This window comes from Phalacrocorax aristotelis, chromosome 1, assembly GCF_949628215.1.
Source record: "Phalacrocorax aristotelis chromosome 1, bGulAri2.1, whole genome shotgun sequence".
NCBI lineage: Eukaryota > Metazoa > Chordata > Aves > Suliformes > Phalacrocoracidae > Phalacrocorax > Phalacrocorax aristotelis.
Window position 1 is genome coordinate 112,410,080 of NC_134276.1, and position 14,109 is coordinate 112,424,188.

Here is a 14,109-nt window from a genome sequence, read left to right on the forward strand (position 1 = left end):
GAAAGGTATGTGCCATCCATGCATGCATATGCCCAATTTATGCAAGGTTGTTGCCTAAACATGGCAGCTGGAATGAAAAATTCTTTCGGACAAGTTTGCCTACTCTCTTTCTTCTTTCTCCTGAAGAACAACATAAGATGTGGCTTTGCAATTTAATTAAATGTGACATTTGTTGCTATAAGCTACATACTTGCAAGTACAGTATTTACGCCAAGTATGAGCAATCCTAGAGTAATTATGGCTTAGGTTTTACAGAGGGCATGTCACTCAGCAGACAAGTTTCATGAAAGGCCTGAGAAAAAGAAATGCTAAAAAAAGGAAATTATGGGCCAGAAGGTTTAATGCTCCCAGCTGAATAAAGTGAAACTAGAAAGCCTCTTAATGACAGAGGAGCAGATATGACAATAATGATAATAAAAAACTAGAGGTTAGAGTTTAAGGTCAGACTGCCAAACCAGGCACTGTGCTCAGGCTGCTGAGAGGCAATTACTCCAAGACTTGCTAGGAGAAGCACTTTTTCCAAAGATCTGCTCCAGAGCCTTTGGGGCGTAATTCCCTTTCAATGATACAAGCTGGATACGAAAGACAATTTCAGGAGGTGGATGCAGAGAAGTAATGTCTACCAGGGGGGTGCCTGAACGTGTTCATAGGTAGACTCCATCTGAAAAATCATGCTACAGCTTTCGTGCTCCGGTGTATAACATCACCGGCAAAAGTCATAGGAGATAGTCAAGAAAATACATAAAGATATTTGGTAGTGGATACAATTTTCGAAAACTTTAATGCAAACTACACTTATTTTTTGCCGTGGAATGGATATTACGTTTAGAGTGGTTGATTTACCACTCTATAAACTACTGTGATTACATTTGTACTGGCATTTAAGTATCAGGTCACTGTAAGATACTTCAATAGCAATACAACATTATAAACTATTGTAAATCTCCTTCCCTTTCTGTGTGAGATTAAGCTATGCAGGTAGCAACGTTGTTACACTGAAATATTTGGGGAGGAGGTTACCTCTAATTACGCTGAGATATTAAAAATTACACAACCGTCATGTGAAGGGGCTTAAAATATTTGAATGTAGTAAAATGTGCTCAGGGGCTAAACCCTAGGCTTGTAAATAACTTAAGCATATTTGAAAATTATTTATTTTTACACTTAGCACCTTGGGTGAAAAAGATGTGCTCTCACGACACTGAATCACTCCTGCAGTCAGACAGAAATACGTAACACCTTATAAAAAAAGCACCAGTCCAAGAAAATCGCAAGAGGAGCTGAGTTGCCTCAATGAACTGCATGAAACTACCATGTGAGGGAATTTGTTTTCTACTCTCAAATTCAGGTATGGCAGTTAGGTCCTACTCATCATTAATGCGGCATCAGAGAAGCATCACCAGGCTCAGCAGAGCCTTCCTTGGGCCTGAACATGATCTGCTCAACTTTGAGAGCATCCTAGTTTCTGGTGACTGTGAGTTCTTCCCTGATGCCATGCTGGTACTGCCACCACGGCACTCTAGCTCCTTTGCACCGCATAAAATCTACCTTCTGGTTATAGGGTATTTATTCTCCCTGGCTTCCTGGTAACTTCCACTATCTCACAGGCTTGTCCTATTTTTGTCTTCTAGACCATGCCACTGGGAGGGGGGGTGGGGGTGTTCAGCTTTGCTTTTGGAGGGCTCATCTTCTCCCTTCTCATATTCTCATTTCTACTTCCTTACACTTTTTCTTTGAACTATCTCAGACATTCAGATGGTCTCAGCTGTCATCTTTCCAAATCGATTAAGACACCTCTAGTTCAGATTCAAGTTAGGGCGAAACATTCAACTTTGGACCCACCTCCAAAAGATAAGTTATTACAGGAATGAAGGTCATGATTTTCTGTCCATCCATTTAATTGTTTGAATAGTGAAACCAAGTTGACCACCGCAGCTTATCTCAAGCTATTGGTACTCTGCCATTTCTCCAAAAACACTAAGATAACTCTTCAGTTTTCTCTATCTTTAGATTGAGGTTTAGATGGAAAAGCCTGACTTTAATATTAACCTTAATGCCTTGCTCTGAAACTGAGTGTGATACACAGTCATTTCAGCCTGTTTCAGAAGCCACTTTCAGGGGAAAAGATGCATCTTGTGCTTTCACGACTTTCCTGATGAGTCCAGCTGTCAAAGGGTTACTACTGAAGAGTGAGATTTCGCTGGAATTTTAGACCAATTACACTGAGACCAAATAAAAATGGATCTGGATTTTCACATACAAACACAGCAAAGAGCTGTTTTTCCATGTGGATATAACAGCTCCTATTGAAAAGTTGCAGTATGACATGAATGAAAATCTCTTTACCACAATCCGCCAGTTTACAAAGAACATATCTGATTACAGAGCGTAGAAGCTTTTATTTTCCTATAAATTTGACCACAGCATCAGCTCCACATCCTATTTGTGGTTTTATAAGTACTGACACGATGACATCTACATGTCCCTCTCTTTCTACTGGAAGTACATTTTATGAGATATCTCAGGATTGCATTTGTTTTGCTTTGGTTTTATTGGTATAATCTCACCAGGAGCTTCTAAAACTTCCTGGGATCAACAAATACATTCAGGCCTTTTTCCTCCTCACGGCTGTTTACAACTGATGAATATCCAGCATATAATAGGCATTCATATTAATTCCTAAATGCATGACCTTGCATAGTGAACTATTTCACTTCATCCTATTTCTGTTACTCCAGTCCTCAAGGTGACCCACTCCTCCTCCACGCCAACAACTGTTCACAGCTCCGGTGATCAGCACATTCTGTTATCAGACCCCGGCTTTTGTGCCAAGTACTTTAATGAAAATATTAAATAAGTTTGTCCCAAAATTGATCCTCAAGGGGCTCTAATGATAGTCTCAGAATATCATTAGGCCTTACATTTTAATACTAATTATATTGTATTATTTACATTACGGCAGCAATGCTAGGCTCAACCGTCCTGCGGCACTACACACATATGTACACAGTAAGAGAGAGCCCTTGCCCAGAGGAGCCAACCACCTGAACTGACAAGACAAACGGAGACAGGCTGGAAGTAGTATTCTACTGTTTTGAGAGGCCATTATCTGGACGATGTTATGGCAGCTGTAACGAAGATTATCTGAGAATTTAACATTGTTTAAAAATTCGATTTCTGCTATCTGCAGATTAAGATGAGGGGAAAATAAAGAAATCCTGATATATCTTACTCAACTACAAGAATGATGATTTAAGGTTAGTAGAAAATTGAAATTTTTAAGCAGCTGGAAAGCTAACGGATCGTGATAAAGATACTTTACTACGTGTTATAATGCCTGAAGAAATATACAGAATTTTTCTTTGATGTTCTTCACAAATCCGCATGCTGTCACACAAGGCTTTTCTGGATGTGTTGAATGAGATTCCTACCCATTTAACAGAAACATTTTTTCAACATCAGTTTCTGCATTTCTGGGAAATTTTTAAACATACCATCTTTTGCCAATGCAAAATTGTTTTGATGATAATAATCAGCACCAATGAAGAACTGTAAGTATCACAAACAGCAGATACTTCAGGAAAGTACCCTTTATATTTTTCCTCTCAGATTTCCTTCGATCCTTTCTATAAATTGTCAGTAACAGTTGAATTTATTTCTTTAAAACTTGATGAATTTATTAAATCATTGGCTTTGTTAGGATCTTTGTCAGTATATCATTCATAACTGACAGTAACAAGATGTTCCTATTGTTAGCTGGACTAACACCCTCCATAGTCTGCCCTCAACATGAACTATAAAACAACTGAAATTGGTGCCTATGTGTTTTCCTGGAACTTGGAATCTGATTTTCCCCAGAGTGGGCATGATGTCAAAGCGTAGTGACAGTGTGCATGCATCCAAGAAAGCAAGCCTACAAGCAGTGAGCATGGAACAAAAAAAGAACCCACATAACATCTATTTTTTTGTTTTCCTTTTTTTTTTTTCCTATTTTTTTGTATTACAGATTTACTGCACTTCAGTGGACTGGTTATCTAACTAAATAAAAGCTCTCCAAAAGCTATTGAGAAACCATCTTGACTGTGATGGCAGAGCAAAACTGACAGAAGTGCTACTACTACTTACGGCTTACACAGAAACGTTCATATTCAGAGTGCTTGACAGACATTAAATTAATCCCACTGTATATTGATTCTAATTGCCACAGGGATTCAGACTGTTCTGAGGCATATCTGCTGCAAAAGTTAAGTGTCTGTAGCACCTTCCTACTGCAGGAAATACAGTTAAGCTCCAGTTTGTTATTTTAGTGACAATATTCTTTCAAGGATGTTTTCCTACATTTTAAAATGGGGCTCCGACATCCTGGTTGGTATGCCTTGTTGGCACAGCCTTATTTATCTCTCAGTTGTTTAAAAAATGGAGCTGAAATTCCTCATTTGAAAGTTTTATGATGATTAGTGTGATAGCCAAAAATGACAAACTCCATAGGAAATATCATCTGTTGTTTGTTTTCCTAACGCTTTCATACACAATACGGTAGGAACGAAATAGTGTTTACTTGTTCTTCTTTCAGAGGGAAAAACCCCCAAACAAACCACACAAAAAAATTTCTAAGCCCCTCTTCACCTCCCTTTTTCAGCTTTGAATTTTCATTCTAGGACACGTAACGTTTCTGACCAACTGCATTCCAAGCACGTGTGCACATGGTTACAGATCAGACTGTCAGGAGGACCAAATGTCTGGGGGTTTGACACCCTGATTTCTTTCATGGTCCAAGGCCAACATTCTGGAACGACAGCTTCCACCGCCTTACAGCTGGCTTCATGTTGCTGCCCGCCTCACTTCCTCTTCGTAGCACAGTGGACAAAGCCCTGCTAAAGGTAGAGGAGAAACACGTAAGTACATGTGGGCATAAGCAAGAACCGTATGGGGTGCTGCATTCCCAGAGCATCAGTCGGCTGAGCTTGTATTTGTGGCATTTATTACTGTGGAATGAAGGAAAACATTGCAAGGCTTCAGAAACCGAACATCAGCACTGTGCTACTCCTTCTCTGTGATTTTCATATATTCTCAGAGCACTTCTTGGAATCTAAGTTTCAGCTTATATTCTGTATAGCTGGGAAAAAAAAGCCACCTGTCTCACAGGAATGCGATGAGGGTGCCTACAGGAGAGGCTGTAATAGCATGGACAGGTGCCTAACACATAGGCAGGACAGTGTGCTAGTAGCATGTGCTCTGGATTTACTGCCTGCCTCTATTATAACCAGCCAGAGAGAGCTCTCAGGTATTGGTTTGCCAGCGAAGATGTTTTTGGTGTCATAGTACTGTGCAGAGTTCTAAGGGACAAATTAAAAATTCTCCCTGAAGAGCAGCATTTGCAAAATACTCACCAAAGGCATGAAAGTGTTCAACAAACAGAAAGGGTTTTAGCAAACTAGACAATCGGTCTTCATCCTGTATACTCTATGAAGGAGGTGTTGTAGAAGAAAAGGTAAAATGCAAGTGAAAACACTGTCATAATGCAAGCATAGAAGGGCAGAAAATTTTAGGTTGATAAACAAATGTACACTGTTTTCCTTTACACCTTGAACATGTAAAGCTGATGAGGACTCTTGTGAAGTCCTTCTGAAGCATTCAGTCTACAGCAGCAGCAGCAGCATAATAATATCCCTGTCCCTCCAAAATGGATCGCAGAAGAATGTTAGCTCGGGGAACACAAGATATAGATATATAGATGACAGATATATATATATGTATGTAAAGCTATATATACATATATATATGTAAAGCTATATGTACATATATGAAGCCTTTTGGCACTCATTTATTGTTTACATGTCTAAATAGATTCTGTTTCCTACAAGACCAGACTCCATTAGTACCTTGCATCGTTATACTCTCTGTACAATTATTTCAGGTACCAGTATCCAAGAAATAAAGACCTCAGGATTATGATGGCTTCTGAATTTTAAGCTGTCTAAGCCATCAAATGCTGCCACCTTTGTAACATCTGTTAATGATGGCTACGGCAAGGTAAGGTTCTGTTTCCATTTTAATTTGTATTAGTAAGGTGGGGTCAGATCAGTGGAGTACAGACTTGGCATGCCGCTGAGATAATTGTGGCAGGACCTAGTTCTCAGCTCCACTTTTGTCAGGCTTTTACTAGGTATGAGAAACTGCATTGCCCTGTACTCGGCTCAGCAGAGTGCAATTTCTTTTGCAAACATCTTGTTCAGGAGTATAATGAAATCTTTGATTCTGTGACAATTAACATTGCAGAAATAAAGATTCTTGGCCATTATTTTCATGCTATCCATAATGTCCTATTAGTTAACATTTGCTGAAAGAGGGGGAGTTTGGGTTTTGGGGTTTTCTTTTGCTTTATTTTGCTTTTGTCCTTCTATGCATCAAAGCCCATAAGGGCTCCTTTACTGTTATCCCTTGCTGCTGACTTTGAACCACACCTGTGCTTGAAGAACGGTAGGAGCCACAGAATAAAAGTCAATACTAAGTAGTTTTATTCTATATTTCCTGATATTTCTCTTGCTAAAAATACCTTAGGTCTGAAAAAAAAAAAATTCAATCAACACAATTTTTATCACCATGTCTTTGATTGTCAAGCTCCAAAAAAGATCTGAAAAGCAATTGGCTCCACTATGCCAGATACAGAGACTAGAGCCAAGTAGGTCCTCTCCTCATCATCTCATGCGACAAGAAAGCTGAATGCCACGGTGAATTAACCCCCCACTTTCCTCTTCTGGCAGCTTAAAATGAGCCCATTTGGTGTATATTTAGCAAGGACACAGAACAAAACAAGCATGCAGCAAGGATTTCACTCTTCTTGCAGTGTTCACTGCACTGTGATGGCTATTGTTTGCCAGTCTGTAAGGAGGTAATTCACTTCCAAGACAGTTCAATTCAACAGGATTTTTGCCATTAGCTTCAATGAGACTTCGGTTCCTCGGCTCCTCGAGTTTTTTTTCTCCTTATATCCCTTGATTCCCCTTCTCCACCTTGCCTTCCTGCTTTATGGCTTCCATAGAGACTGGATTCCAGTTTCACAAATTCCTTCTTCTCATTCTGAATAGGATGGAATTTTTTCCCATCCTCTGTATGGACATAAAAGGTAAAGGGATCCTCATTTCCATGGTGTCATCCCAAGTCTTTACCTATTTCTGTGATCTACAATTCAGTTGTGTGATGAAAAGAAAGGAATAGTTTAGTAAATAATGTTCCTACTCTTCAAATGTTTCACTTCCACAGACAGCACAATAGTGCATTGGCTTTTGTGAATAACGTATTTATAGGCAACAGAAAAATCATCATATACGATGAAAAAAAAAGTAAAGAAAATCAAACCTGAGGAAACAGTTCACACCAAGATCCACAGCTGGTGTCAATTTTAAGGATTCACCTTGTGATTTGAATTGTGAAATTTTCAGTTAGTTCAGTACAAAGTGAAGATGTTGAAGGACGTGCCCAGTGAGGGTGACGTCTGTAGCAACACTGAGGGTAAACCTCAAGCATCCATAAACACGTTCGCCTTTCAGCTGAGTGTTTGGAACAGACTCTCCGTTCCCAACCTTAATCTCAGCAAATACAAAACTGTATACACAGGCAAATATGCATTTGCAGATACCAGTATCTTCCTGCGTACACACTAAACGTATTACAATGCTTCTCTCATACATAAGCAGAAGAACTGTCTTTTGCAAAGAATTTTCATCTGTAACATAAGCAGCAACAATGCATAAACCCATTTTCTCCACCTCTAAGTACATAATTAATTTGAAAGTTTCACTTAAGGAATATGGTATTTTTGATTTTTCATACATGCTTCTGTTGCTGACAGTAAAGGAATCTCTTAGGAGCTGTGAATACAGAGGCTGGAGATCAGCTTTTGAAAAAGCATATTGCAGAATAGATGTTATGTTAGGCAGATCCTACATTTCCCTGTGGAAGTTCTTTCTTCCTTAAGTTTATTCAAACAATATAATAGATTATGGAAAACTAAAGTAGAAAAAGTTAAAAGCGACAGATTATGTAAAATTTACATGCTAACTAAAGCAATAAATTAACTAGGTTGGCATTTTAACAAATAGCTGGTTCTGGAACATAGGAAGTAAGGTGGTAGACAGTTCAAATGTATTTGCAGGAGCTGAAGGAAATTACATGGCTTAGCCTTCATGATCAGTTACAGCTAACCTACTCCTATAAAATTTTTGCAAATACAGATCTAGGGTATATTTGCATTACCCTACAATAATACCACTTTGTCATTTATGCTTCAAAATAAGTATGCTTTGGAAAATAAACAGATATATCGTGCTAAACCATATGCAAGGCATTTTCTAAAATTTTATCATTCTGATTGTTTTAGACATCTTTCATCGTACCCCAACAAATATTATTTTGAATAAAGTCAAACTAAAGGGTAACTCATACAGGATTTCACAGCACACGCTACAAGAAAAATCAAACTTCTGTGTTCTATTAATTCATCACACAAATGCTACGGATTTTCTAGTACAATACTTGTTTTCTTCAGGTATACAGCGTAATCAAAACCCCTGAACACTACCTTCTTCTGTTGTGTTGGCTTTCCAATCACTGAATTATTTTTTTGGTAAAGTGGCAATGAGTAAATGACCTAGTTTTACTGTACCTGAGTGCCAAAGATCAAGACAAGTGTGTATTGACACTGATTAACAGGAGTTATAATTTTGACCAAGCTGTCATATATTTTATTTTCATTATGGTGTTTTTGGTAAGAGCACAATGCACTGTGGACCCAATGCAGGTGCAAGAACCCTGTGACAACTCTGCAATGTAGTTTACCACAACTGAATGAAATCACAAAACAATCTAAATAACTTCTTAGGGAACACCGTCAACCATCAAACAAACTTACGATAACTCTTAATAAAAAAACTCACTGGGGAAGATTTCCCACTTACCACTGTTTGAGGTCAGAACTTCAGCTGGAGTCAGACTTCTAGTGAAGCTAAGCAGATGGACATGGACACCAGCTGGGGATCCAATGTGTGGCTTCCAGTATGTCACCACCCCAGTAAAGAATGGAGTGAGTACCTGTTATTTCAGGCATGCAGCACCAGTGTTTCTGGACAGATATACCTTCCAGAGGTCTACACACTACAGCTGCCACCAGATCCCAGTTTTGTGATGCAACTCTACACCTTTGGCAGCAGCTTAAGCTTTTGTGCCAAGTGGCTGACATGCTCAGGGACCCTGCCTCGAGCTCCACCTTGCTCCCCACACCCTGCTACGGCAATGGCTTTGTCCCAGACCATGGCCATTCCCAGTGCCAGGAAAGACAATCAGCTGCTGAAGCAGGCTGTGCCCATCGTATCAACCTCTCCATCCTTGTCCAAAGGAAAGGTACAGGCCAGATGGATGCCTCCTGTGGCAGTCAGGCCTATGGGCTCCTGTCCAGATTATGCTGGTGGCTCTAACACATGCCGGTCTGAACTTAGGCATGAAGGCTGAAGGCACCCCTAGGCAACATAGAAAGGTAACATATTTAACATATTCTACTATCTTAATATCTGCTTGAAAGCTACAATTATTTAAAAAAAAAACAAAAAAAAAAAAGACTTGAGGCTTATGCCTAATTAATTTGTCAAGCCTCTAGTGCTCTTCTGTGGCAAGATACCTGGTGCTGTAGTACACTGCAGCACCTTAGGATCCGGCTCCAGACTGTTTAAAGCTCTTGGGAAAGGAGAAGTATGGCAGTCAAAAAGACAAGGAGCAAAAGGTTTTTTTGAATAAAAGATACAGTGGTGTTTTTTTTGTTTGGTGTTTTTTTTTTTTTTTTTTTTTTTTTTAAACTGGGATGGTGGGTGCGGGGTAAGGAAGGGCAAGAATGAGGTGATGAGTAAGAGGAGAGGTTTACAAAAACACAAGAATGGAAAAGGGACCATCACCTACTTGACTGCGATCCCCAGCAGGACTCTGCCGACCACAGAGCGGCTAATGTGCAGGAGGACAGCAGGCACGTTAAGACAACTTGTATTTGTGCAGGCCCCAACAAACATACGACTCATAATATTCATTCCCTTCACATATTTGGATCTTCTTTCCTTTGTAACAAATGTATCTCACCCCTGAGGTGAATGCTTTTGTTGGTACAGATTTTCTTCATCAGCTCTCTCTGGAAATTGGCAGGCTAAGAGACGTTTTCGTTATCACAGTTCATGAAGCACCCAGAAATCAGATCTTTAAGGCAATCAATTGTAATTATGTAAAATCTTAGGCTGCATCCAGCTCTCCCACTTTGCTCGTGCTACTGTAACTGCATGATTTCAATGGAAAGATTCTGACTCTTAGCAATAGAAATAAGATCAGAGGTGGCCCTTAAATTATGTTTCAGGGAAGAGAAGAAACTACGCAAAAAAAGATAATGTATTTGAGAACATTTTTAATAAATAATGTGACAAAAATTACTTTTCTGATTACTGGATCCTCAGTATGCAAAATTATGGCTAAAATATGAGGTTTCTTACATGAACATAATGAAAACATTAATCACATGGATTGTTCCTTTAGTACTGCACACCCTTTCTATGGAACCTTTCTTTAAAAATTAGCTAAATGAAAAATTTCAGTCCTCGGTAAACACCAAAACACTTTTTTTTTCTTTTTTTTTTTTTTCATTGGGGCTAGTCCTGATAGCTGTCAATAAACAAACACACATTTTTCCATTAGCACCAATGACAAAGAAATTTTATAATTACAAAAAAGATCATAAAACCTACAGACGGAGGACATCATTTGGCAAATTCAATGCAACTAATGCCTCTATTCAGCTTTAATGATAATCCAATGTTGAAAGAGGCCACAGCAAAATTGATAATTTTCTGTAAGTCCAGGAAAAGTGAGAAGTGTTTTGATTATGGCCCACATTTACGTTTGTTACTTTACCATCTGTCATCATTCAAATATTCCAAATACAAACATAGAGCATTAACAAAAAGATGAAAAACATCCCAAACAAATGCTTAACATTTTCAATAAGACAAAAAAAAAGGTTAATAGTTACAATGGTTTACAAACAAAGTTTAGTGATTGTGCTTTTAAAACCAAAAAAAAAAAAAAAAGATAAGCAGTGCATTACAAAAAATTTACTCGCCAAGATCAAACAAAACTTCTTTAAGTGGCACTTCTTCAAGGTGAATTGACACAAGTAGAGGTCTGAGATTTGGGCCAGTAACAGTTAATGATATTACCCAAGCATTATTAAAAATGTCCATTGATTTTGCTGCTTATTTTCATAAGCATTTTTGAAGCTGAAAATTAGAAAAAGTTTCAGATAAACTTGCTCATGCCACGAATAGGCAAACAGCAATCACATTGGCTTACCTCCTGCCTATCCCAAAGGACATTTTTAATAAGAATGTACTTAATGATGAAAACGGAAAGACAAACCAAAGTACCACGGGGGATTTAAAATGAGTACATATTTACAATAAGAGCCACCTCATCCCAAGTTAATTTTACTTGCATTTCTAGAACTGTATCATCTGCAAAAGGTTAGCAAGAGACTGGCAGAAAACAAGACACACAGTCTGCACTGGAATTGCAAGATACCATTTGCACTAACTGCAGACTACAGTGAAACCCCTAGAATAAAAGAATGTTCTGCATGGTGTTCACTTTGAGGATCTTTTTAATCAATGCCGTATTTCTTGCAACGGTACCGCTTGGCTCACTGGTGTACCGGCAGTGTACTAACCACTGCCTTGCTGGGGAGAAACCTTGGGATCCCAGGCTCTGTTCTAATTCTGAAGCAGCAGCTGGCCCAAGTACCACAAAGAGCAGCTTACCTGCCTTCTTGGGCAGCGCAGGTGATGCACTTAGCGTTATGGAATAGGCAAGGGCCGTTCCTAAAAAGGAGGGTTTACAAAGAAAGAGTAAAATAAAAACTAGCGTTCTGATGGCATGAAGAAAAATGAAAAATTGTACACTCTGATTGCACTGAACATTATTTCTGGCGTCAAACATCATCAGACTTGAGGCATCTTAAGTGATTTTTTTTTTCTGATAAGATTTTAAAAGCCTGTTACAGTACATGTCGTCGTCTTCAGCTTTCCGTTTCCTGTATTAAAAAAACAATAAATGACTACATGTTATATTTTATTATTTAAAGTTTGTTTCACATATTTCTTAGAGGTTTGTTATCTTTGAATAATAATAACTACTTTTAATTATGTGCAGCAATGTGACTGCGCTTGGACACCCTTTCTACAATGAGGATTTAAACAGAATTAATATTAGGCAGCAAAAAAAGAAGAATAAAGTTCATGCCTTAATTTCTAACAAAATCTAGAATGATAAACTTTCAGAAAATGTGATAGGCAATGCCAAGGTGTTCTTAGATGCTCTAATGCTTTATTTTCATTTTTGAAAAAATCTGGATAATGTAAAGTGTACATTTAAATATTGTATTTCTGCAAGTTCTGTTCCATAGTGCAATGACAGTTATACTACACTACAGATTACTTGATTTTTTATGTTTTCGTCAATTCTTGAAGTTTCTTTTCTTGGCTTGTGCATAAGATCAATAGCTAAATGTACTAATTTTACTGAAGAACAATGTTTCTGTTTCAAGTGTGTTTTTTTCTTGGCCTCTGTCTAAGCACAGAAAATAGCCTTATTCTAGTCATCTTCAGCAGTACAACTGCAGTTACCTCCATCTCTTCTTCTTCCTCTTCTCCTTGTTCATACGCTCCCAGTACTTGCATTTCTGCAACATTCCTTCGGGCTATATTTGCTTGGTCTGCCCTCTGTCTGCCTCCTGATCCTCTTGATGACATAGAGCTGGAGGAGCTGGGATCTCTAGGATTATTTGATGTTGGAAACGTTGGTCTAGAATATGGCAGGATGTCCTCTGTATAATTAAATAGACGCATTGTTACGTTTGCAAGCCCAGAGATACTGTGATCCTAAGATTTCTGCATGCAGTTGATTTATTTTACTTTTTATGATCCTCAGTAGGTTTAAAGCGATGCCTGACAGGAATATGAAATACACTGTTTCCATAATAGCATTATAGAAGCTTTCTTGAGGAAATTTATAGTATCCACGTGGTAACATTCACCACAGAAAAACTAATTCATTATTACTGTCCACTTCATTTTAATTTATGATCACTGCTCTCTGTTCTACAGGAAAATGAAGAAAAAAATAACCCTTGTAGTATATTTTCATATGACTGAGTAGGAGGAAATGACAATACATGCATGATACTTGCAAGGAGCTCATTGCATCTACAGATTAGACCCCGTATTTCTCAAACTGAGTTTGAAACAAAATCGGCGGGAATGTTTTAAAATTTCAGCACCATCGTCTTAAGGTAAACTTCTAACAACTTTTCTCTACAGTAATCCTCTGTAATCAGTACCAATCTCTTACTAACGTGCCCATTTAACCAACTTACTGCCCAATCACCCCTGACATTGACACAAGATACCTGCAGGAATAAAGGAGCAGGCATTCGTATGAATCTCTGTTGAAAGCCTTAGTGAACACTTGGCAAATTCCATTAATTGTGTCCCATTAATTAGTAATCTTACCAACTTCTATACACAAGAGATTACATTGATCAGGTCTGATTCATATAATGCCATGTCACTTAGTATTTATAACTAATGCATTATTACTACAGCTTTCTTATTTTTTAAACAGGACCAGGCTTGCAAACAGACAAAAATGGGCCAAGTGCCTGCCCAATTCTTTGGCAGAAAAGTTAAATATCTGACTCACGGATCTACTATCTGACTTCACTCAGTTTCCTTGTAAATTAGATAGATTAGACATAGCTAGACTATAAATGTATGGTAGGGGCAAGGAGACTGACAGCCCTCGAGGAGTACTTCTGTTTGGGCTTCCTCGGCGTTAGTTTTAATTCATGATGGGTGCATAAGGAAAGCAAGATAGGAAAATCTATGCTTTCCATAAGATTTTGCTTCCATTTTACCCTAACAAGAACCTGCAACATGAGCTGTATTCGCACCTGTAATTAACAATAAATGGTGACAATTCAGCAGACCTAACTTCACTCACACCGTTGGTGTGAGAGACCTGGAAAGA

The 14,109-nt window shown here is 38.4% G+C and overlaps 1 protein-coding gene across 8 annotated transcripts in view; it reads right to left on the reverse strand.

The window, feature by feature from the left end:
- Positions 1-10,421: 10,421 nt before the first annotated feature.
- ROBO1 (roundabout guidance receptor 1) overlaps positions 10,422-14,109 on the reverse strand; it is a 748,981-nt gene continuing 745,293 nt past the window's right edge. For all 8 annotated transcript variants that reach the window (XM_075102152.1, XM_075102145.1, XM_075102162.1 and 5 more), the window contains 2 exons: positions 12,708-12,907; positions 10,422-12,115 (listed from right to left, as the gene is read on the reverse strand). In XM_075102152.1, coding sequence (XP_074958253.1) covers positions 12,101-12,115; positions 12,708-12,907 — 215 coding nt within the window. In that variant the 3' untranslated portion in view covers positions 10,422-12,100. The remainder of the gene's footprint in view (positions 12,116-12,707; positions 12,908-14,109) is intronic.